General features: G+C 39.6%; 1 protein-coding gene across 4 annotated transcripts; it reads right to left on the reverse strand.

The window, feature by feature from the left end:
* Positions 1-8: 8 nt before the first annotated feature.
* On the reverse strand, positions 9-24,487 carry LOC121646429 (clathrin heavy chain 1-like). 4 transcript variants are annotated; one of them, XM_041995379.1, is made up of 35 exons: positions 24,350-24,487; positions 24,088-24,227; positions 22,263-22,470; positions 21,859-21,861; positions 15,842-16,110; positions 15,541-15,702; positions 15,239-15,352; positions 14,786-14,959; positions 13,543-13,740; positions 13,179-13,379; positions 12,705-12,857; positions 12,454-12,576; positions 12,193-12,330; positions 11,753-11,917; positions 11,468-11,648; positions 10,941-11,104; positions 10,705-10,830; positions 10,458-10,600; positions 10,111-10,345; positions 9,870-9,992; positions 9,585-9,730; positions 9,239-9,422; positions 8,900-9,092; positions 8,593-8,750; positions 8,296-8,460; positions 8,030-8,137; positions 7,670-7,837; positions 7,432-7,581; positions 7,188-7,319; positions 6,914-7,024; positions 6,583-6,753; positions 6,259-6,480; positions 5,318-5,338; positions 1,741-1,816; positions 9-1,651 (listed from the first exon to the last, which is right to left on the reverse strand). In XM_041995379.1, exons 2-35 carry the CDS (start codon positions 24,127-24,129, stop codon positions 1,521-1,523), a joined length of 5,058 nt encoding a protein of 1,685 aa, XP_041851313.1. In that variant the 5' UTR covers positions 24,130-24,227; positions 24,350-24,487; the 3' UTR covers positions 9-1,520. The 4 variants fall into 4 exon arrangements, with proteins under 4 accessions (XP_041851313.1, XP_041851314.1, XP_041851315.1 ...); XM_041995380.1 differs by lacking the exon at positions 21,859-21,861 and having other exon boundaries at positions 24,088-24,486; XM_041995381.1 differs by lacking the exon at positions 5,318-5,338 and having other exon boundaries at positions 24,088-24,486.
* Positions 24,488-25,020: the final 533 nt, after the last annotated feature.

Consider the following 25,020-nt stretch of genomic DNA (forward strand, 5'->3'; position numbering starts at 1 on the left):
AGACTGGAGACTATTTTTAATTTTTATTTAGGCTAGTACTTCCCTTTCAGTTAAGTCATATTCTTCCATGTTTCAATGACAGATCCCCTTTATTATTAATATGCATGACAACAGAAAGGAATTAAACTTATGTCAGGGTCAGGATGACACTTTACACACACAGCTTAAAGCATGTAAGGAAGTTAAGTACATCAAGGTAAGTAACAGGCTCTTATTCCAGACCATTCTTGACAGAACTGGATGAACAGAGACCTAATTTCTTCATCATAACCATCTAAACACACAACCTACAGGAGTGTATGGATCTTTATCAAGCTGTCATTAGCACACCAAAGTTTCCACCAGCCCGCCGCCTTCTGCCTCGTTTGTTCCTGCTGTGAAGCATTAACAAAGAGGAAACGGGACAGGGGAATGGGTGGAGGACAGATAGGTGGGATCTTCATCTAGAAGTTTTCAGTTCTTCATGTTCACATCTGTACACACAAAAAAGAAAACAAAAGAAAAAAAAGAAAGGTATTGGTGACCAAGGGGAAACACCACAACACCTGGCATACACGGACCTCAGCACGAGGAGGGTTCAGAGTAAATACACACACACGGTACAGTTAAGGACCCTGGGGTTTGGTAGCCGTTGTCCCGTCCTTGCACATACACAGATACAGTCTCACACAAGCACTGTACACGGCACGAGAGGTCACCTTAATACATGATGCCAATGAAGAAGTGCTAATAGCTAGGAGAATGGAGTGAACAGCCCCGTACAGGCTGGAAGGAGGGTTAAAATTCTTATTTAGACCTTTAGGTCACACTCGCAGGCGCTCACACACACGCACACACACACACACCTTCAGTCACACAGTGACATACGTCTGTATGCATTTAAAACTCCATAAAGCTACACGCCTGTGCAGAATATACTATCATTACTTAGTGTTGCTAGCTATAGCCATTGAAATGGCAATATATGTTCATATTATATGTAACCTTTTTTTCCTCAGAATATACAATAATGAAATGCATTTTACAGACAAACGAGACAATGGAAGCTGTTCACATGTTCATTACATCAAAAGTAAGCGCTTCTCTACATTAATTTCTTCATGAGTGCAAAATCCGATGCTCCTCCACCTACTTCAAAGGTTCATTGCTGAGCTTTAGCAAGTCCACTTCTGCACAAACCAATAAAAAACAAATCGAAACAAAAACATGACAATAACATAACCACAAAAATCTAAATAAGTAGTCATAAATATGGAATGTGAAAAAAAAAAAACAAACATGGTCCAATATCTTTCAAACAATACAAACAAAAGTCCTTCGATGCCTGTAACTGTTTCCTCATATAACAGGACAACTTAATATAAAAATTGTACTAAAAAACGAGAGTGGGCTGTTGCTTGCTTGTGGCCCCTGTTGTGAGTAGAAGACCATGGGAAGCTGGTGAGGAACACAAAGAGAGGACAGATGGGAGGGATGGAGCTGGGTCAAATCGTTGTAAGAGGTGAGGGCGGGCCAGGTGTTCACATGCCGTAACCAAAGCTGGCCTGCGGCGGCTGGGTGTAACCTGGTGCTGCTGTATACCCGTAGCTGTACGCCTGCTGAGGAGGCACGGCAACGTTGGGTCCCGCGGTGAGCATGAGCTGGGGTGTGCCTGCAACGGAAATGGAAAAAGAATTAGAGATCATAAGGTCTAAATGTACGAGACAACTCAAATCATATCTCGTTTTTTTGTTTTTTTACCGTAAACAATGGGTTGAGACTCAGTTGCCTGCTCCTCCTGTTTCCTCAGAGATTCAGAGGCCTCAAGTTTGTCCACCTGCAGAAAACACAAGGACAAACGTGTCAGACTTCAGTAAAGCCGTCGGCGATGGGGCTCTAGAAGAGCCAGGACTGAGAAGCCGGGTTTGTAAAAAAAACTGACCTCGGGGTTATTTCACTGGCTGACGGATGGGACCATTCCTGACAGGCGAAGATGAATACAGTCCAGATTTAAAGAAAAAAAAAGAAAAAAAAAAAAACAGGCTGCAGGAGGCAGGCCTTGCTAATGTGTTGGAGGCCCTCCATAAGGCAAGAGAAATAACTACGAGTATAGAGCTACTGGCTATTCTATTAAACTTGACTACAGCAGTGTATTAGATAAAAATCCACTTATTTGTGGATAGAATCAGGGAATCAGGGGGGGAGAAAAAGACAAGACAGCTACTGGGCAATAATGGTCCCACCATCCAGCCACCCAAAACATCTCCTCTAATATGTTGGACTTGTACGAGTATGTAGAGAACCAACTCCTCGCCATTTTCAAAAAAGAAACGAAAATGTAATTTTTTCCTTCACATTTTTTCTTTGTTCAGTTCTCAGAAGATGATCAGAATATTCTGCATACGCAGAACACACATCCTGTCTGGTCAGAGCAACTAATTATTATCTAAATCTGCAACATTCACACAGGATGAATGTCAGTGTTTTAAATGTTATTTAATTAAGTATTGTAATAAAAAAAAAAAAAAATCAGCTGAGCCTTGTGTTAATTGTAATTGTGTCAAAAATGCATGAATGTTTGCACAAAACACCAATGATCTCATTTGTCTTTTTTTTTTGTTGTTGTTTTTGAAAGGCATTCATCCAGTCAGAACAGTCTCAACGAAGTAGCTAAAAATCAGCTTGATTAAGCTTCCCATTTTTCTCTGGTGCTGAAGACTTGGCGAAGCAGCTCAGAGACAGACAATGGCAGGAAAAAGACAAAGGATGCAGCCAGAATAATTGAGTATTAAGCAGCCAGCGAAAAGCTTTTGATTTTACTCTCATTAGCCTCAGACATGACAGAGTTGCTGGTGAGATCAGCTGAAGGCCGTGCTCTCCTCTTAAAGTGGTTCTGGGTTCAGTTCTCTACATACCGTTTAATATACTACTAGAACAATCTGGTTAAGCAGGCCGTGTCAAGAAAAGAAAGGCTTTTGTGTCGTTTGAAAAGAGAAGGGTTGAGAGACATGCTGAAGCAGCAGCAGTTATTTTTCTTCTTGACGAGTGCATGAGAAAGACAGACGGAGCGGCAAAGAGCTAGAGTAGAGGGAGTGTGAACGAGGGTGGAGGGAATGCTTTTCTTCAGCCAGTTCAAGATTTCCAGAAGCAGGCACAGCCAACGACGACGTCTCCTAGCCTGGCCTGAGTGCTGCTGAGGCTAACGAGGGAGGGGAGGGAGCGCATGCTTGTTGTTCTACTAGACGTTTTCCTTTTCCCTAAATCACACTAAAAATGGATATTATATGCCCTACCTACTCCTTAGTTTTGTTTAAGGAGACCATAATTTGTAGTAGCAAAAATACTCCGACATACTATGTAAAAGCCGGTACTGTTTTGTAGTAGATAGATAAATTGAAAAATTAATCACACCACAGACAGAGGAAAATAAAAGATCTGAAAAACATGTCACTTGATTAAAATAATGCCTCTGTGGCTGCTCTGTTACTCATGTTTTGTACTTGGCTGCAGTCTCCAAATGCAGATATAATACTGCTCCCACCCACTCAATTCCAACATGTAATTTATAAACTAATTATTACACATTTTAAACCCCCCCCCCCCCCCCCCCCCCAAAAAACCAAAAAAACAAAAACATATTTACTATATCTGAAGTGTGAAAAACACGCTTTCTAAAATTTTGCTGAACCAAGTTGGAATGATAAGTAGCAGCAGACTGCAGCTGAGTGACGTTAACAAGTCAGTTTACCATCAGTAACTATCAACCCCTGGCAAAAAGGATGGAGTCACCACACTTAAAAGATGTTCAGCTTTTGTTTTTTTTTAAATTAGTAAAAAAATATATAAAAACGCAGATAAGATACAAAACAGCTTTATTCAACAGCTGAACTTTTTAGCTTCTTAAAAAAAAAAAAATCCTTTTTTTTTGTGTCTCTGAGCTGATACATTTTTTACCGAAGAGAAGTTTTAAAGCTCTTTGCTCTGTGGCTAGATTTATGATCAGTCTGAAGAATGACCTCAGCAGCACCAAACCAAATGAGAATTCATTCTAACTTTCTGTTTAATGGTGGGTTACCTTTGGCTTTTCAGGATTTAAATCTCATATCCTTCACCCTGTTTCTTACAGTTTGGTCACAAACACCATCTTGTTCCTGTATTTGTTTCCATTTTAAACATTCTGATTTTGTTTGTACTTGCTCCAAATTTTACACATAGTTGCTTGGAAATAGGCAAAGTCTTGTTAAAAAGGTCAAATGTCCAGGCAGTCAGTCAGGTACAGCTGGTAAGCAGTCCCTTTTAAATGCGGTCATTTGCATATTAAGTTTTGCATGTACTTAAGAAATGGAGATAGAAGGCGATTCCATGATTAAAATGATATATTACAGCAATTTTAGTTGTTTTTAGATAGGTTTTACAAAGGCTGGGTGTTCAGCTACTAAACACATTTGGTTTGTGTCATATTTGTTTTTTTTTTCTTACAAAAAAAAAAAAACATAAAAAAGCTGAATTGTCCTCCAAGTGGAGATTTAATCATTTCAACCAGGGGTTATAGAAGTCTGTGAGAAGAGGACCTGACCACAGCAGGTGAGGACGCTATCCAGAGTGGCACTCTTCACCCTCAGCTAAGGGCATGCTGGCTCAAGTGTGTGGCTCAACATTCAAATGTGTACAGAAACCACAGAGACAGGAAACCCTGGACTCAAACTCGTCCCTGAGCGGCTAAATTAAATTAATCAAATGTTACTGCTGCAGGACGCAGATGCTTTCAGAGAAAATGTTTTAGTTTACCACCATTAAAGATGATCATATCTGGAAAAAGGTCTTCGTTTTCTGCTACCCATGTGTATAACCAAAAATATAAAATGGGTAAAAAGGGCGTTTCCCTCCATCCAATTGTTTTTAATGGAAAAAAACATAAAAAAAATTAAAAACAGCAGGAAACTAGCAGCAACATAATATTAATTTAATGACTAATATTATTTAGATCAATATAAAGGGTTCCTGTTATCATTCCTGATGAGTGTGATACACCCCTCCTGCTTTAAGGCTAATTAATCAACCACATTTACTCTTTATGTCCTGTCTTGAAGTAAAAACTGACACCAGCAAACACAGCAGGGCCTTGAGGGATACCAGTGAAGAGCCCCACTCTGGAGTTTTGTGGGTTGGTAGGTGGTCTAGAGGAGATGTGGAGTTTACAGTCAGAAGCAGCAGAGTAACATAAGGAGGGGGAGGGGTGGGCATGCAGCTTCCCCTAATTTCACTCCTGCAAACTACAGACTACAGGACAAGGGGGGAGGGTCAAAAAGAATGATTAGAAAATGGATTCGACTTTCACCTTTTCCTTTATCGCATCAACCTGGAAAGGAAATTCAGAGAGGCAACTTAAGGAGGAAAAAACAAACGGGAGTCTCCAAAAACAGAAAATTGACACAGAGAAAAGAGCAAACAGGACTTGTCACCCAAAGAAGAAACAAAAACTCTTAGAGTGATGCGGGTAATTAATGCCACTTTTGATACAAATGCAGGCTTTGAGATTTATCTGCTAATGTCATTCTTTTCTTCTTTTTTTGCCTTACACAAATGTAAAAACTTGAAACAGAGGTGCTGACTGAGAGGGGCGACACAGGAGATCTAAATACTTTTAAATTAGATCTTTGAATTATGTACAATCTTAAACAGAGTTAAATACTAAAAGAGATTTTACCCTCAGGTTTGCTGTCTGCTTAGAGCAGCACATAATTGTATTTTTTTATGTAACAGAAATAAATGGCATGATGAGCAGGACAGCAGTTATGAATCTCTTCTAACACATTTGTATGGAAAAGTAGCTTGAATAGATGAAAACCCAAATAAAGAGGAAACACCTGTGATAACACATGATGACTGACAGAAGCATAGGATGACGGGCATGAATGGAAAAAAGAAGTGGTGGTTGGGAGTGGATTTATTTTTTTATACTGGATTGGGAAAACTGCAACTTTTAATGTCAAATATTATTTGCAAACCATTTAATAGGAATTCCTATTTGAGGCTGAAACAAAAAACCTCAGACACTTTGGTGTCCATGTTAAGGAAGGTGCAGGTTTGTAAACTATTTGACAAGTCTTCCCACCTTTGAGCAGAAGGAAAAAAAAAACACTGCCAGAATGCAACTTATCTTTCTCGTCTACAATTTTATTAACCTTCTCTTACTGTTGTTTCTATGTCAGTCAATATTATTTCTATCTGTAGACTCTTCACTACAAAACCTACTTTTGTCATCTCTGGCCAACCCACCTTTGTCAGATACTCCCTCATGACCTGGATGAAGTATGGCATGGAAAAGTCCATGATATTGTGTCGCCAGGCGGTTTCCAGCACCACATCTGGCCGCAGCAGGTCGTAGCAGGTGAATAGGCAGGCAGCAAAACACTCCTTCTTGTCTTCTTTCAGGAACCAAGCCAGGAGCTCCTCTGCCAGCTCCGTGTCTTTGGACTCCGATGCATACTGCATGGCATCCTGTGAGAGGGGAGAGCAATGAAAGAAGGATCCACAAATCCACTACTGCCATTTTATACTATTACTATTTATGTATCACTTCTTTTTCCAATGACCCTGCACCTTATAGAGCTTGTCCTTCTTGCAGAGCTCCACACTCTGTTTCCAGCGGTTGTTGCCCTTGAAAAGGTAAGCTGCAATCCTCCTAAATTCTATCAGCTCATGCTTCTCCAGGCCCTGGGCCAGTGAGATGTTGTCAAAGTTATCATACGCGTCGATGGACGTACGCAGTGCCTATAGCAGACAGATGAGATTACAAGATAGAGGTGAAAATTCATTGGGTAACTGTCAAAGACAAATAAAAATATAGCACTGTATTTCAATACTAAGTTATTGTCCTTTCATTCAAAAACATTATGTGTTACAATACACAAAAACGATCTCCACATCATACCGCATAGTCTTCCTCAATGATGAAGAGGTTGTTAAGTGCCTCGTTGACAGATTTGTTGTTGTGATTCTGGACGGATCTAAGGTAAGGTTTGACCAGAGGCAATTGTTTCACCTAAAACAAACACAACAGTAAAAGAAATCAGTGTCACTGCACTTTGTCTTTTATACGGTGACTGTCTCGTAACTGTCTTAACAGCATTCATTATTAATTTCATTCGAAGCTTAAGTCTTTAAACAACAATAATAAAAAAGACAAAGCAATAGTAGCCTTGAACCTTGGAGAAGAAGTTGACAGCACGTGTGTGGTCCAGCCTTGGAGAGAGGACAATGAGCAGGTCATTCAGTAACAATGGCTTGTATTCCAGGTAAAACTGGACAGCCTTGTAGTACAGCTCTACATTTGCCACCTACAATGAGAAAGAAGATCAACTCATCATCCACGAACCATTTTTATCTCTGTAATTAAGATAATATTGTTTTTAAAAATCACTGATTGCATTCAGCTTCATGTTTTGTTACCTTGGTGACGATGTCTTTGAACTGACCCTCCTTCCAGGCATCTGCTGGATGGCTCATCATGGTGATGATGGCATTGTCGTATTCCTCATACTTGTCATAGAGGAACACCAGCTCTGCCCAGAGGTGGGCATGCTCAGCTGCCCTGAGAACCTTAAATACGCAAAGATTATTTCATGAATTTGTCAGACCTTCATTTACAACCTGTGCAGGGGTTATCAGAGGTTATCACCACTCCTACCTTTGGAATGTTGACACGGGACCAGAAGAGCTCCAGATGCTCCCTCATTTTCTGGGGTTTAAATTTGGAATAGAGGATGGCCAGCTCTGTGAACATACCCATGTGAGCACGTTCCAGCCCCAGAGCAGCCTCAAGCATGGTGATCAGCTCTTCAAAATAACCACGATCCTGCAGGATACAGACACATGGACTTATCAAAACTGCCACAGATCTTACACCAGCTAAAAATGGAAAAAACTTTGGTCATACACTTCCCTCTCTGTAGTAATGAAAAAGTATATCCCTGATTTCTAACAATGTACATGCTCAGTACTTCCTCAGCAATCATAAACTACCTTGTTTGACACCAGCCCAGCATACCTGGTAGTAGTTGATTAGTTCCTCCAGTTCATCAGCATGGACGACAATATGCAGGCCACACATTTGGGCTAGACGGAATTCCTTCCCATCCACACAAGCAAAACACACCTGGAAGAGCAGATAATCAAATAAACAACCTGTTTGTACATGTGAGCAGACAGCACACTGTGCTTTTACAATATCTAGGGTCAGTCTGAGGACAATCTGAAAGCACTTTTTCCTTTGCAGAGAGATTTGGTAAATTGAACTGTTTCGTTATTCTTCACCTCCTTCCAGGTGCGGGTGCTGTTGGCCTTGCGGGCGCCGTCCACAGCTGCCTGGTATTCTCCAAGGTGCACCAGAGTGGAAGCCAGACGGCCAAAGTTAGATACGTTGTTGTAAAGCAGTTTGGCTGCCTCATACATCTTGTCGTCATAGCAACGATCACCAACCTGAAAGGAGATGGACAGAGAGTAAAGGTGAGATCAGTTAATGACAGATACAGTGAAAAGATGAAAAATTAAATGAGTGGTAACTACAAATTATCTGTCCATGTGGGCGATCAATGTTTCCTCAGGACCTACTTGCTGAATGTGAGCGTTATTGGGACCGTTGATGAACTCTTCCAGCTCAGCCAGGCGGTTGGTCTTGGCCAGGGCAAAGATCAGCTCGGTTTCTACATATGACTCGCGGGCCTTCTTACGAGCCATCTGCAGAAATTTCACCAGGTCCTCCCAGTTTCCTGCACACAAACACCAGCTCCCATTAGTTTCATGCACACACCTTATCAACAGTACATCTACCAAATTCCAGTGACATAACAATGACCATGGAGCACATGCGTTTCACATAGAAGTGACCAATGACCTAATAGGATAAAAATCTTCTTACCGCTTTGGGCTGCAGCCTGTCCCACCTCCATGTAAGCAGAAGGGTCATCAGCTTTGATGTAGGAGTCAATCGCTTCTTTGACCAGGTCTTTTTGAAGCTGGGCCTTTGCCAGCTGGCTCCACACTGGGGGCTCATTGCAGCGCTCGGCAAATTCATAAGCTCTGTCCAAGTTGCCAATGTGTTCAATCAAAACCTGGACACAAGACAAAATTCAAATCAGTGAAGATCAACGTGTATAAACACAGCTCCACTGGACAGTATAACAATTACTTAGACTCAAAACAGCATTTTTAACATACACTTTTAAAAGACATTACAATCGATCAGGATTACACTCACCTGCACAGCAGAGGTATTGACATCGAATTTCCTAAAAATAGCAAAGGCTTCCTCGAACAGCTCATTACTGATGGCAATGTTTGCAATGTCAGGGGCATCGTAGTTGTCCAGACGATTAATGTACTCCATTACACGTGTTCGATCAGCTTTGATGGCCGTCAGAATGAGCAAATTCTGGAGGTTTCTGTAACCAAGAAAGCTTTTAGTAAGCATTTTACAAATAAAATAATATCTACTACGAGTGCAGGAGTTCATCAATGACACAATAAAATGTATGCAATTTGAAAACGAGGCTAAAAAGCACTTTTATCAAATCTGTCTTGTGTTTAGATCTTAAATGCATCACCTGTGCTCACTAAAAACAGAATTATCCAACACAATCTTCTCCAGAAGCTCTATGAGCTCATTGGGAAGGTCGGCGGTCATAAAGGCCTTGACTGTGACAGACACTTCCTCTGGATCCTGGGTTTCAGACAAAGCCGTCTGGACCACCTGCAGCAGAGAAGGTGCACACATTTGAATCACTGTAGCTGCTGTAGCAGCACTTTTTGTTTGTTTTTAGGATAAAAATCTTAAAATAATATTTCACATGGGAGAGTTTTAACATAAAAAAAACATCAAGGGGTCTGACCTGGTCAATGAGTGGCCTCCTGTAGTTGTTGGTCTCCAGCAGCACACTTGCCCACAGTTCAGGGTTCTTGCGACGTACAAGGTAACGGGACAGACTCTTAAACAGCGAGTTCTCATTACACACCTAAAGAACAACATTCAAAAGGAGAGTTACTATGGGACAAAAATAAATAAATAAACACTGAACATCTTTTATTAAAACTAAGAATTTAGCCTTCACTGAAATTTAAGTTTTGACTTACATGAATCAGTTCCTGGTCACATTGTCCTCGTTCATAAGCCACACAGGCCAGGTGGGGGTCTCTCTTCTCACAATACTTGCCCACAACACGGCTGTCGTAGTATGGGTTCTCCCTTAAGAAGCGCTCAGGGTTGTTGTTGCTGTCAATGTAGATCTTAGCCAAAGCGTTGTGGGTTGCAGGCTCCTCACAACCTTCATGGATACGAGCCTCCAACCAGGGCAGCAACAACTTCAGTCTGGATAGAGACAGAAACACACCACAAATGTTTCAGCGTACAACACTGTGGTTTGAGTGAGATGCATGACCAGGATTCTCCTCCGCCTTGTAATTTAGTTCTTCATTCTTACCGATTTCTTTTTTCCACTTCAGCAACAAGTTCATCTGTGGAGAACTGTCCTCTCACAACCAAGATCAGGTTCTTGATAACATCCTCCGCACAGTCCACATCCAATAAACCTCCAATGACTACCGGTAGACGGCTTGGATTCACCTGGAAGAAATGAACGAGAAATCATGTTTTCATTGTGACAGAGCAAATACACAATCATGGATTAATTTAAAGTAACAGAGGCAGGCCTGAGTGCTGCATCATACCTTCTGCACATAGATCTCAATGTATTTCTGCAGGCTGTTGCGATAAAGGTAGAGGACCAAATCGTGAACAAAGTCAAAGCGGTCACAGACGATGATTAAAGGCAGCTGGTCAGTGAGCTTGGCCTCCTGTTGAGAAAAGAATCAGGAATTTTAAAGTTTTGTATTTGTCTAATAAATGTATCCCTGGATTTATCTGTAAGGTAAGTGATAAGCTTTTAACAATGCCCATTTCCAACCTTGAGGAAGTTCTTCACACGTTCAGGGTCGTAGCAGTTGCTTTCTCTGCAGATTCTCTCCACCTCTTTGATCTGCCCTGTTTTGCAGGCGGCCTGGATATATTTGAAGTGGACCTCTGGATCCTGACTGAAGTTCACAATGGAACCCAAGAAGTAAAATAAACCTAAAAGACAAAAATGTCAAAATAAGCAGATGTAATTGCTTTTATCTTTCTGGTTACACACACAAATTTGGGACAATTGCCATTTTATATAAGCACTTGACAGCAGGAGGTCATGTGTTTACACACATTCTGTTTATAGCAATAAAATATACAGGAGAGTTGAAAAGAGTGAAGTAGTAAATCTCATCAGCGTGCACATTTGCTCAACTCTAAATTGTCTCCCTTCTTGAGACAACCATCGGCTTTATTCTCGCATCTTACACTAACCCAATTTTGACTTTGAACTGTGGAGACAATGAGTTAAATGCTACATGAAGTACAGTGTGAGAGAAATCCAAAACTTTGAACATATTCACAACTTACCCTCAAAGCTTTTGAATGACTCAAAAAGTTCAGTGAGGGCCTGAGTTGTCAGCTGTTCATGGTATTTGGAGGCAACTTGCACACATATCTGCAGATTCTGGCGGATGTTGGCAGACAACATGGCCCTCAGACACTCCAGAGAGTCCTCCACTGAGAGGGAGCCAAAGAAATTTACCAACCACTGCAAAGACAGAGAGGAAAAAAATCATAACATAAGAATTCTTTAATGCATGCTTTTCACATCATCAATAATTCCAGGTTTTGACTATTCTTTCTATGTTGCACCTCTGGGTTGAGAAGGTGTGTGTGCACCACAGCACGTTTTATGTCATATAAGTCAGTGTAATGCTCCAGCGCCCTCTGCAGGAGACCGGCCTTCTCACATAGCTGAGCCACATGGGCACGATCATAGTGGGTGAACATCTGATTCCCCAGGATGGCATCTGCAACCTTCAAGAACAGAGACAAATACATTTCCATCAGTGCTGTAAGAGGAATATTTTCAACAGGTGCAGAAAATGTTGTAATTTTCTAAACGTCAGCTTAAAAACATAAAGCCAAAAAAACAAGCAGCAAAAGAAGTATCATTCATGGATTAAAAAACAATCTAATCTGTGGGAGTCCAGCAGAATTTCAGGTAAACCAACAGGCTACTGATTTCCCGTGTTGTTTAATATTAAATCATTAACACATGTGGATGGAATTTATTGATAATGTGTAAATACCTGCGGTGCATGGACCAAATTCATTTCCAGCAAACGCGTCTGCAGTGGTCCTTCCATGGGTCTGTTGTTCTTCAGGGCATCTAGTAAGAAGGATGTGCACTGCTGGATCAGGTTGTACTCCATGAATACATCAACAATCTAGGGAAAAATAACACAGACATCGTTTATTGTTGTCCTTTAGTACATTTTCTGTTTACAGAGGAATTCTTCTAAACTTCTGGCCACCACTGTCAACAGAACCTCAACAAGAAGTGTTTATACCTGTGTTATGTCAGCAAGAGGCTCTTCATCTTGAACCAGCATCTGGGAGAACTGGAGTCCTTGTTCTGGACTAATCCGCATTACATTCCTTAGCAGAAAGATCCAGTCTGGTGTGTAGCCCACCTACAGGAATAACAGATGCTCAGCACTAGCTATAATTGAATACAAATATAGATACTCAGAAAACAACCCCTCTTCCTTAGCTCTGTTGTGTATAATTACCACTGAACTTAAGTTCAGCATTTACAAACCTTCTTGGCGTAGAGGACAATCTTCTGGAACTGTCCGGTCTCTGCAAAACACTGAATGACTTTGTTGGGGACGTTGGCTCGGAGGTAGACACTAAGGGCAAGAGTAGGATCTACAGACTTCACCAAGTCTCCGAGTTCCTCTGAACATTCCAGCTAGAAACATACAGAAAGTGATGTTAAAAATTAAGCTAAGAATTTAAAAGACAAACATTTTCAAAACAAACCAAAATTTGTATATAAATCTAAATAAATCTGCAACCAGTCTAAATTAGTGACATTAAGTCAATAGATATTTCTTTGAAGTAAAATGTTTAATTCCCGCCATTTTTTTTAAAATGTATTTACTGATTAGTTATTTAACAAACAGAAATCTATTTGTGGAACCAGAGGAGCAGACTAGGCTCTACAAAAAGAAATATTCGTTATGCTCCTAGTGATCATTTTTTTCAAGATAGCAAATTATTGGACGTGTACCTTGTCTTCCTTCAGCCATTTCTCGAGTAGCTGCTTGCGGCCCTGCTGAAGAACAGGCCTGCACAGCTCCAGAGATTCAAACTTGTTCAGCTGGCCTTGATCCAGCAGGATGCCAAAGTACTGGAGCAAAGGAGACGTCTGGCCCGGTTGGGCTGGAACACTTTGAAATCTACGAATGGTGTCTGGAGTCCGCAGGATGCCCTGGAATAGAAAGAGTGATTAGTAAGCAGATTCATCTAAAAAATTTAAACTAACAAATGAAGGAAACACTTGTGTTTGTCAAAGTAAACCAGAAAAATCTGCTTTTTCTAAACTGAACTTGAATTGCATGCATGTTGTTAGAGAGGATGGCAGGCTGCAGTACCTTAGGTGCATTAGCTGCCACCTTGGCAGCTTCTGAGTAATTCCCTGCTGCAAAGAGGGTGTTGAATTTGCGAGCAAAAAGCTCCTCAGCACCAGCAAGATTGTTGCGTACAGCCATGCGGAGAGCCAGGTCTGGGTTCTGGAGCACATTGGTGATGTAGGGAATGATGTTTTCCTCCTCCACACACACCGACAGGACCTGGGAAAGAACATTGGGATTCATTCCAGGAGTTCAGTACCACACCCACAATTTTTACCCCCATAAATTACTCAACTAGCTGTATGTTTTTTTTTCCTCATGATTTTCTCAAAAACACATTAAATTTAGAATATCAAATAAAAACTGATGTCAAAACGTGTCTGGTTAAACTGCTCACTTTAGAAAAAGTGAAAACACTTTCAAACCAATTAGAATGAATGATTTGAAGCGGTCATGGGATTACGGACATAAACACCTAAAAGGTGCCATCATGAAGCAGAGCATGTGAAGTCATTCTTCTTAAGCCAGGCACCATATGTGCTTTTTATGTGAACTGTTTAAATGAACAGCAAATATGTAATTCATACTAAAATGTTGAGTTCAAGCTTTCTACACACACCTCAATATGCAAAAACAGATGTAACTGACTTACACTCTAAGACATGTACATGTCACGCACCTAAGTTACATGTATAGTGTTACAGTACGTGTTAATGCAGCACACTGAGCTGTGTATGGAGGACTCGCAGGTGAGAGCCAAGAGAGATAACAGGATTAGGTTGTGCAGCCTGCCTTGCCAAGCTTAGCTTCCCCACTGTGGCTGCCACATACTGCCTACACTAGAGATGCTGCTGCAGTGTGATTTTTTTTTTTTTTACAGAGATTTCCTTTGTCAAGGTCACACCCAAGGACCCACAATGATACATAAAGCAACTAACACACCATGGGCAAAGTGAATAAAACAATGTCAGCACTAACAGACCTACACAAGAATCTAACTTATGCATATGCAGGTATACTGGTCTCATGCAGGTACTCATTTAGAAATAAATCTGTTTACTGAACAGCATGTTTGGTTTTTAGACAGGTGACAATTGTACCTATTGTATTTTATCTGTTACCAATTTTATTTGTCACACATTTCTAACTTACAATTTTATGCTGTACCTCAGGGCTTGACTTAAAAGCATCAAAGATTTAACACTGATAATAAAACAGCATTTTCTAAAAAAAAAAAAAAAAAAGACAATGTACAACACAGTACCTGTCCTTTCCTGTTAACCCCAATGATACCAGCGGTGGGTTCGTGGGGAGCGGTGACAAAAATGGTCTCCCCGCTGATCCTGTTCATATAGATGCAAGTTCCAGTCTCCAGGTCATACAGGTGGATGTAGCCGTATTTGGTGATGAGAAAGACAACATCTTGCTTGGAACTGATCTAGATATACAGAGACATATGGTTATAAATACAACTCATTACTAAAATGCCCTTTGGCAAGAGACTACTAAAAGCTAATTAACTATTGATAAGCTCCAGCTTGATGTCAGGCATGGATGGGATTTTCAGAATGGCTTGTTCACAGTGTGTTATTATCAGTAATACTCCCTTACAGATAGATGAAGCGCATCACTTCTATGACATAGTCCATCTTTGAAAGTATAAAAAAAACAACTGTCCCTGCAAGCTTTATGTAGTAAACTATATTCGGTTTTGTACCTGCATAGCAACAGGGAAGTCATTCTGGGCTTCTGGAGGAAAGAAAACATCCACAGCTTTCTTTGGAAATGGTTGGTTCCCAGTTGGCGGAGTCCCCACTTCAATGATATGAAGCTGGAAAAAAAGAGGAAAGAAATTTAGGCAAAAACCAAATGAGGCTTTTTGCATCTTTGCTAAGCTTAAGCTTTTATTATATTAAATCTGGATTCTGTGTGTATACAAATACTTCTTAAATGTTTTTTTTTTTATTCCTACTTTTAAACATGATCTTCTTATCTAGGCTTTACATTGCTGGCTCATACTTTTCCTCCAGCCTGTCCTCGCACAGCAAAGCAGAACAGGGTTGACTCTTCAGTGTTGCCTTCCATCTTAAACTGTGCAAAGCCAGCGGCATGCCCCTCAATAGGCTGAGACACCTTCCTGTCCACTGAGTACAACTGCATGGCTCCAACAACACGGTTTTGCTGGAAAAGAGACAAAAACCACAAATAAAAGCTACAGGACACAATTGTGTATGATTCAGTGAGGCTTATTTTCTAAGCCAATTCTTAAACAACTCCCTTCACATTGAGGTTCAATCAATTCTTCATGGTGTTACTTTACCTGTGCTGAAATGCCAATGAGCAGCAGCCACTTTTGTTTGGCATCAGTGCGGTAGTTGATGATCTGGCAGCCTGCCAAGCTGGAGTGACGGTCGAAGACTTTGATTGGTTGGGAGTCGCCTTCCATGCTCCAGTGGTAGACTGCGTTGTCTGTGACCAGGGCAACGGTGTTGAGGGAGATCCACTTCCAGAAAGTCACGTCATCTGTCATTGTGTGTGCCTTCATCTTGCTCTTCATCTCAATGTTAAAGATCTGCAGGGTCTTTGCAGCTGAAAACATGAAGAGCTGAAGGTTAACATACAGTGAAAGAGATGAATACCATGACCAACCTACCCCCACCCTCCAAACATTCAGATAAAAATAGCTAAATTAGTCTTGTGACTAAAGCTACAACACACAACCGACAGCAGACTTTGGGGTTAAACAAACCATTTGGACAAATCTATTCCAACTGCTGGAGAGACACTGGTAGTTGGGGTTTTGTTTGAGTTACACCATTGGACCAAGCAGAAAAGGCAGCACCAGAGGGCAAACAAAAAGGACAACCACTACAATAAATAATAAAACTTATTCTGTGTAATAAACTATAAAAAACAGACTTCAACTCCAACTCAAAAAAGTTGGGATGCTGTGTAAAATGTAAATAAAGTTAATTAGTGACAGGTGAGCAATATAACTGGGCATAAGAAAAGAGCACCTCAAAGAGGCAGAGTTTCTCAGAAGTGAAGATGGGCAGCCTTTCAGCAATTTGCCAATAAAATAAAATAAAAAAACAAACAAAAAACTACACCTACTAATTGTAACATAATTGCAGAATAGTGCTACTTAATGTAAAGTTGTGAAACTGAACAGGAATCATCTACAGTGGATAATATCATAGTTACATCTAGGCCTGTCGCAATAAGCAATAAGTCAATTAATTGCACGGTAAGAAAAAATGAGCGTGATATGTTTGCCGGCTGCAATCTTTTTTTATTTTTTTCTTACTTCACCATAAACTTTGTATAACAACAGGTTTCACTATGCAGTATCTCGACTGAACGGTCTCGTTTCTTGCGGAGTGATCTCTCATGTCATACTGGACGGCAGCATGTTGCAGCACGGGACCGTGGTGAACCACTAACCTGTACGAGCCGGTACGCCGCATTTGTTTACAGGGCTGTCAACTCTCACGCATCGGCCGTGAGACTTGCGTGGCTTCTCACACTCTTTATTTATTTATTGCGCAGCAAAATTAGTTATCGTGACAGGCCTAGTTACATTATCAAAAGATTCCAAGAATTTGAAGACATCTCTGTAACTCAACACAGAAAATCAATACCGGATGTCGGATCTTAGAGCCCTCAGGCAGCACTGCATTAATAACAGGAATGTTTCTGCAATAGAAATCACTGCATGGGTTCAGGAATGTGGCCAGAAATCATTGTCTGTGAACAAATGTCACAGACAATGGCTATGCCTTTGTCATTGGCTATGCCATCCACAAACGCAGGTTTGGACTGGGGCAAAGTGCAAAACTGTTAAGGGGTTAGACAAATAGGAATTAGAAATTATTATTGGAAATCTTGACCATCACATTTATAGTACAGTCCCTGACAAAAGTCTTGTCGCTTATCCATTTTGTAGAAACAAAAGCTTATAACCTGACTTTAAATTCATCGATTGGTTTTAGAAATGTCTCATATGAAAGCTAAAACCCTCCCAAATTATGCTCAATATACTAAAATAAATTTGCTTCACTGAAGAAAGATTGATCATTTAATGAACACAGAAAGGTCAGATTTTGGCAAGACAAAAGTCTTGTCGCCTTGTCATATGATGCACCCAATCCTAGATTACAGCCTCACCTGTGATCAGTTACTGATCAATCACTTAGTGGGTGTGTATAAAAAGAACCCCAGCACACCAGACCTTCACATCAACTGCAACTTGACCTCTGACAACATGCCTAAGATCCACCCTGAGACCAAAGCGTTAATTATCAAGAGGCTGAAGACCAGATCCACTGCTGAGGTGGCTGACACCTTCAATGTGTCTCAGCGTCAAGTACAAAGAATAAGAAAAAGATATGAAAAGACTGGAGATGTTTTTGACAAGCCCAGGTCCGGCAGACCCCGCAAGACAACTGCTCGGGAGGACCGTTTGTTGCTTCGAAAATCCAAGGCCAGCCCCTTTTCCACTGCAGCAGAGCTCCACCAGGCCTGGTCACCTCAAGTTCCTGTGTCAACCAGAACAGTTTGTAGAATCCTGTCTCGAAATGGCCTCCATGGTCGAATCAGTGCACAGAAACCAGCTCTAAACAAAAGGCAATTAAAAAACCGTGTGGCATTTGCCAAGGCCCACAGCCTGCTAAAAGGATGGACACTGGAAAAGTGGCAGAAGGTGGATTTCTCAGATGAATCCTCGGTTGAATTACATCACAGCCGCCGCAAATATTGCAGGAGACCTACTGGAGCCCGCATGGATCCAAGATTCACCCAGAAAACAGTTAAGTTTGGTGGCGGAAAAATCATGGTCTGGGGTTACATCCAGTATGGGGGTGTGCGAGACATTTGCAGGGTGGAAGGCAATATCAATAGCCTAAAATATCAAGAAGTATTAGCTACCTCTTACATTCCCAACCATAAACGGGGTCAAATTTTGCAGCAGGATGGTGCTCCATCACATACTTCTATCTCTACATCAAAGTTCCTCAAGGCGAAGAAGATCAAGGTGCTCCAGGACTGGCCAGCCCAGTCACCAGACATGAACATCATTGAGCATGTCTGGGGTAGAATGAAAGAGGAAGCATGGAAGGCAAAACCAAAGAATCTTGATGAACTCTGGGAGGCATGTAAGACTGCTTTTTTTGCTATTCCTGATGACTTCATCAACAAATTGTATGAATCATTGTCGAACCGCATGGATGCAGTCCTTCAAGCTCATGGAAGTCATACAAGATACTGAATATGGATCTCACAGCACTACTACTTAATTCACTGATGTTATGCAACATATTTTTGTATTTGAAGTAAATTATTTGTTCAATTTTCTGTAGGCGACAAGACTTTTGTCTTGCCAAAATCTGACCTTTCTGTGTTCATTAAATGATCAATCTTTCTTCAGTGAAGCAAATTTATTTTAGTATATTGAGCATAATTTGGGAGGGTTTTAGCTTTCATATGAGACATTTCTAAAACCAATCGATGAATTTAAAGTCAGGTTATAAGCTTTTGTTTCTACAAAATGGATAAGCGACAAGACTTTTGTCAGGGACTGTACAGCATAGCTTCGTGGCTTCATAGTTGAAGACTCGAGATCCTGGACTGTCCTGCCTATAGTTCAAACCTTTCAGTGAAAACATGTGATGAGTCATGCAACACTAAATATAACAAAGCCATCCTAGGACTGTTGAGCAGCTAGATTCTCATATCAGACAAAAATGGGATAACAGTTCTTCTCTCAAAGGCCCAGCACTGCTCTTGGTTCCTTGTTAAGTTTCTTACAGGCTGTTATTAAAGGAGAAGGGACATGACACAGTGGCCAACATAGCCCTGTTCCAACTTCTGAGACATGATGCTGTGATGAGATTAAAAAGCAAAAATGTCTTACTTTCAACATCTGACACCGTTTCAATGTGTGTTTCTATGGAAAAATTGTGTAGTAGTTTAACAAATAACTTCAATCTGGTCTTACATTTACATTTTATATTGCATCACCTTTTGGAATTGGGGTTGCTAAATAAACAAAATGAAAAAAATAAAAATAAATAAAGAGCACTGACATCACTATGTTGATTTTTCCACTCACCACTGGATTACAGTCACCTGTAAACTATTTAGCAGCTATTTGCCTCTCACATTAGCAGCTAATGCTAAGATCATGGGCTCCGAATGTTTTGAAAATAACAGGAAGTGATGTAGCCACAAACGTATGTACTCCAAATTAAATCCAATAATGGACCGATAAATGTAGCCAAGTTCTAATATTGTATTTGGAAGTGCGTGCTGATGAGTCAGATCAGACTTTTACAGTAATTTGATTATTCCCAGATATCTGATTTTGATGGCCGTGTTAATCGAATGAGGAAATTAGTGGTGATACCCAGCCCTAGTAGGAGACTCTCCACAGATATTAGCACTACATCACTATTTATGCTTGTCAGGGTAATCAATCATTTCCAACTTGTTTCAGTAGACCACTTCAAATAAGCCTTTTTAACCAAAAGCAGATAAATCAGAAGGTGATATCTAAACAAAAACAAACATGGTGCCCAGTGCAACTCAAAATGAGGACTTTTTGAGCCGTGTCAAGCCCTCAAACCCCATCATCTACCAGAAGAATGAAACTCCAAGTGTGTTGTTATAGCTCTACAGGGATTCACAGTGAAGTTTAATCTTTAATCAAGGAACATGTCACTTTGGGTTGGGAGTGAAGGCAGATTAGCAAATGAAAAGCACAAAGAAAACAAAAACAGATGTGATGATGAGAGGGATGAAGGACAGATGCACTCACACCCATTTTGTTTTTTTTTCCCTCCAGTTCAATCTTATTGGAGGAAAGAGATGCTTGGACCAAAGAAGTATATCTTAGATTCAAGCTCGTCTGGACCAAAACAATCACTCCATTAAGTTTTAAAATAGCATGAAGAGCAGTTTAGTGATGCTTTTAACTATTATCATGTCCTGATAGGATGAATATCAGTCATTTGTCTGATATTCTTTTTTTTAATCATCTTTTTGGTTTGAAACGTGGTGGCTCAAACTATAAATAAGTCAACATATATTTTTTCAAGGACTTTGTTCATTCATGCTGTATGAAACTAACAATGTGGAATACATTAATATATGTGCATCTGTCTTGTACAGATTAACTGTTTTATAATTCTCAGAAACTGAACTGCTGAGAATCAGGTTTTCAGCAGAACATCTTGGGACAGCTCTGCTTTTGGTATAAATGATCTAGATTGATTGATATATAATTATTTAAAAATAAATTATCAATGTTTTCACAAATCTAATGGTAACCAGTCAAGTATCTGATGTAAAAAAAGAAAGAAATATAGAAATAAAGAAATAAGTAAAACCTGCACTGGGCACAGACTTTGCAATCATCATCTTGAAACCAGTATTATACTGGTCTCTGCTGGTAAACATTATGTATAGATTGAGCATAAAAAAGAATATAATTTCAATTAATCCTTCACAAGCCAACAAAAGATGACTTTACAGATAAATGTGGTCCTGTCTATGAGTCGAGGCTGCCTACATAAAAATCATGACATGCTTGATTTTGTAGTTTTAATGCCCCTAAAAATAAAAACAAACAAAAAAAACCTGAACAATTAAGCCCTTTAAGTACATACATATGTCCCATATATTACTACCAACCATTTCCCAAGGCAGATAACATTTCTAAATATTCACTTAAAACTTTGCTTGTAACTATTTTCTATTTGAAATTGTACAGATTTTATTTGGAGATCTATATGTGCTTTCTAACATGTGCATATCTTTAGGTTGTTAAAAAGGGCTAATAACTAAAACAACAGTCTATATTGTTGTTGTTGTTTTAATGAAGATAAAGCCAAACAGACATATGTTACAATTTTATGTTTTAATCACCAGGGTTTGTACCACATTATCAGATCTTTAATCATGTTACTACAAAACAGGAAATTCATGCAAACACAACTTTGATACATTATTCTCTTTTAGCTTATTTTAAACATTTAAATGCTTATTTATATATGGTACAAATGTTAATGAAAAATAAACATAGTTAAAAATATTTAGTGCAGTATGTTTAGGAAAATGGTCAGCTGTAATATGAAATATATGTACAGTGTAGCCAAAGGGACAAACACAAACACACAAATTAAAAAAAATATAAGTTCTTTAAGCTCCAATTATTTCTTATGCTTTGCTTATGGCAAATTTCAAGCATTAAATAAAATTATTATAATAACTGTGCAAACATTTCAAGACAGTGCATACAGAATCACTTTAAAAACTCATGATATGTAAAATTCAACTCACCGTCTGCAAACATAAGAGGGCAGTAAGAAATGAAAAAAAGAGCAAAAACAAGCAAAATAGACAAAGCATTCATGACAGCATGACATTTTACTAATATTATGACTACTTTCTTTAAATATTACTGTGTTTATGTATAACTTTATTACACTATACTTTAATCACTGTTGTTGACAGAAATGGGGTGATCTACTTATGAACAATAAAATGAAAAGCAGACTGTGACGGCTACATAACTGACGACACAAACAAAATCTACACAAATGAATCAGTGTATTAGAGAAGCAAAATAGCAAGGAAAATGACCAGCAAAAATTTTAACTTAACTTTTAATAGATGTGCTTTGAAAAACCTAAGCACGCTTGCTACCTGCTAACAGTACTATATGCATTTAAGCTACAGCTTACCTTTAAGGGCAATGACTTTGCTGGCGGGGTTCATGATAGCACTGTCTGCAGAGATGGGACGGCGGATAGGATTGTTGGGGTCTGCCATATCAATGATGACCACCTGGGCCTGCTCGCCCACTTTCTCCCTGACACAGATGAACTTATCAGACTCCATAGTGAGAGTGCTGAAGCCAATGTTGGCTGGGTTGATCCCCAAGTTCTGGAGCTGTCAAACAAGAGCCAGACCTGCTTTAGTGGTAGTCCATGACTGAAACAGTTTACAAGAAAATGTAAATGGTTCCTGAATAGATGCAAAACAATTATTCATTTCGATAGAACAAATATGAAACCACCCAAGTTCATAGGTTACGCTCTATACTGCTGGAAAAGGATATTAGAACAAAACATTGGATGATAACTATAAACATTGTGTCATTACACATCATTACACTGAAGCCCATTTATTAAGTAGATCAAATGCAAAACAATCAGTCCTTAAAATAAATTTGGACTTAAATTCATAAGCTATTTTTAAAGGTTTTTCATTCAAAAAGTAACATCCTTGTTTCGACCACATTTGTGTTGTTTGGCTGGAAAATGTAAGTAGAAATCACTGTAATACCCAGGTTTTTGATCTTGTGCACACTTGGATCAAGGTTCCCTATAAGCAAGCTCTCAGTAGATGTCAATTATTGAAACCAGTAAAGAAGTTTCAAGAGCCTTAATCAGAACTTGGTATACTGGCTTCTGAAACAAAGATTGTAATTTATTCTGAACAAGTATTATGTTTACATGTTCACAAAGATACTCTGAAATTAAAATAGGACTGCATGTTTACATAATAGTAATATAAATTCGTTTCATAAGTGCTCCTAAAATCCCTAGGGAAATTAAGCAATCCAATACAGTAAAAACCTGGGATTTTACAACTAAGTTTAAATTTGATTGAATTTAGTCCTCTATGTCTGACAAAGATATCATGTGTGACAATTATATGATATACATTATCATGAAAATTATGTGTATTCACAATGAATAAATGAACTGGTTCGTAGAAGACATGAATGAAAATTATGTGTATTCACAATGAATAAATGAACTGGTTCGTAGAAGACGAAGGAATGAGGACTGACACTGAAGTCATAGCCCGCTATCAAGTGACCTCAACCTCCCTACAGCTGCAAAAAATACTGTGTCGTGACAAAAGCTTTCTGTATGACGTGGTATGCCATTAAGTGCCGTCAGACTGCAGCTGGCTGTGGAGTCACAGCTACTAGTTTAAAGGCATCGCTTAAGACATGATCAACCCAGAGGTCCGTATGGACGTTCAGGCTGCATTATGACAGCTTTCTCTAACCTAACCTAACAACAATAATCTATTTATCCGGGTTAGTGACTGAAATATTTACCGTGGTTAAGATTAAATTAAGCATAGTTGTGACTGAATGACGTTACTCCAACATCCCACAAACAGTAGCGGTTAACAAGCTAATGCAAAATTTGTTAGCTAAACTAAATGTAGCCACACATACATTATACCTTTTACATATAACTGATAATGTCTGCGTTTGAGTGTAACACTATAACTGATCTTCGTAAACAATGTATATGACAGCAAACGTCGATTCGACATTGCAAAAACAATGTGATGAATGAAGGTGCTAGCGTAAAAAGCTAGCTATTAGCTACTGGCTAAACGGGGGAGGGGAGGTCATTCATTTGCTGCGGGTATTGACGTTTAACGTTAGCTTAGCTAGCAAGCTGTCAAACGATTGTTTTGCAGAGAAATTATCGATTCAAGTATATGTTGGGGTTTATACAGCCGTTGTGTTTCTTCACATACCTGCAGGTGCTCCTGGAAGCGAATAGGCAGGATTTGAGCCATGGTGGTTTTCTTGAGCTTCTCCGGAGTCCTGAAATTTTAGCCGTACAGCTAGCTAGCTAGGCAGTAGCGCCGCGCTAGCTACGACCTCCTCACTATATCTGTAGGTCGGTGCCAGTCAGTGAAAACGGTAGCACGATGAAGAAGGACAAACAAAAATGCGATTTAGAGTGTTACTAATCGTGTTTCCGTAATCTGGCACTCGTTGAATTGCTCAATTTACCCCCCTTCTGTGTATGCTTTCTGCACTGCATCGATGGATAGCAGCGGCTATGGCTGATCTTCTCTCTGAAATCCGCAATGGCGGCGGAAACAGCTCAGAGCCGAGAGCCTTCCCAATCCGGAAGCATCCAGGGATCTCTGGAAGGACACTGGCTCTGCCCCTGTATGATCGATATTTAATTTCAAAATGACTTATTTAGCCTCATTCTCACCGACTGTACCCTATATAAGCACCAGTCATGCAGGTGTGATTGTAAAAAATTTTTCCTTATTTAAAAAAAAATAAAATAAAAAATAAATCCCCAAATGCAAACCTTTAAACCTATTTCAGTTACTAAGTAAAAACATTTCATTAAAAAAAAAGGTTCATGTCAACAAATCTAAGTTTACTCGACAGCGCACTTAGCACTTCCCCACTGTTTAGATATCAAAATACCATGAATATCTATGCTCATTTTTGTATTGTGATTTAACTACCAGTTTTGTTTTGTTTTTTTGTAAATTACATTGTTGTCAAAAATTGCAAGTGAAAGTCTATTGTATGGGTTTAGATTTTTTTTAAATCTCTCTAGGAGCTGATGTTGGTAGTAAACACCAAAGGCCCTGTAGACTCTTCCAATGAACCCTCAGAAAAACTGGGTTCATGCAGAAACTACTGAACAACTTTTATTA

Source organism: Melanotaenia boesemani, chromosome 9 (genome assembly GCF_017639745.1).
Source record: "Melanotaenia boesemani isolate fMelBoe1 chromosome 9, fMelBoe1.pri, whole genome shotgun sequence".
Lineage (NCBI taxonomy): Eukaryota > Metazoa > Chordata > Actinopteri > Atheriniformes > Melanotaeniidae > Melanotaenia > Melanotaenia boesemani.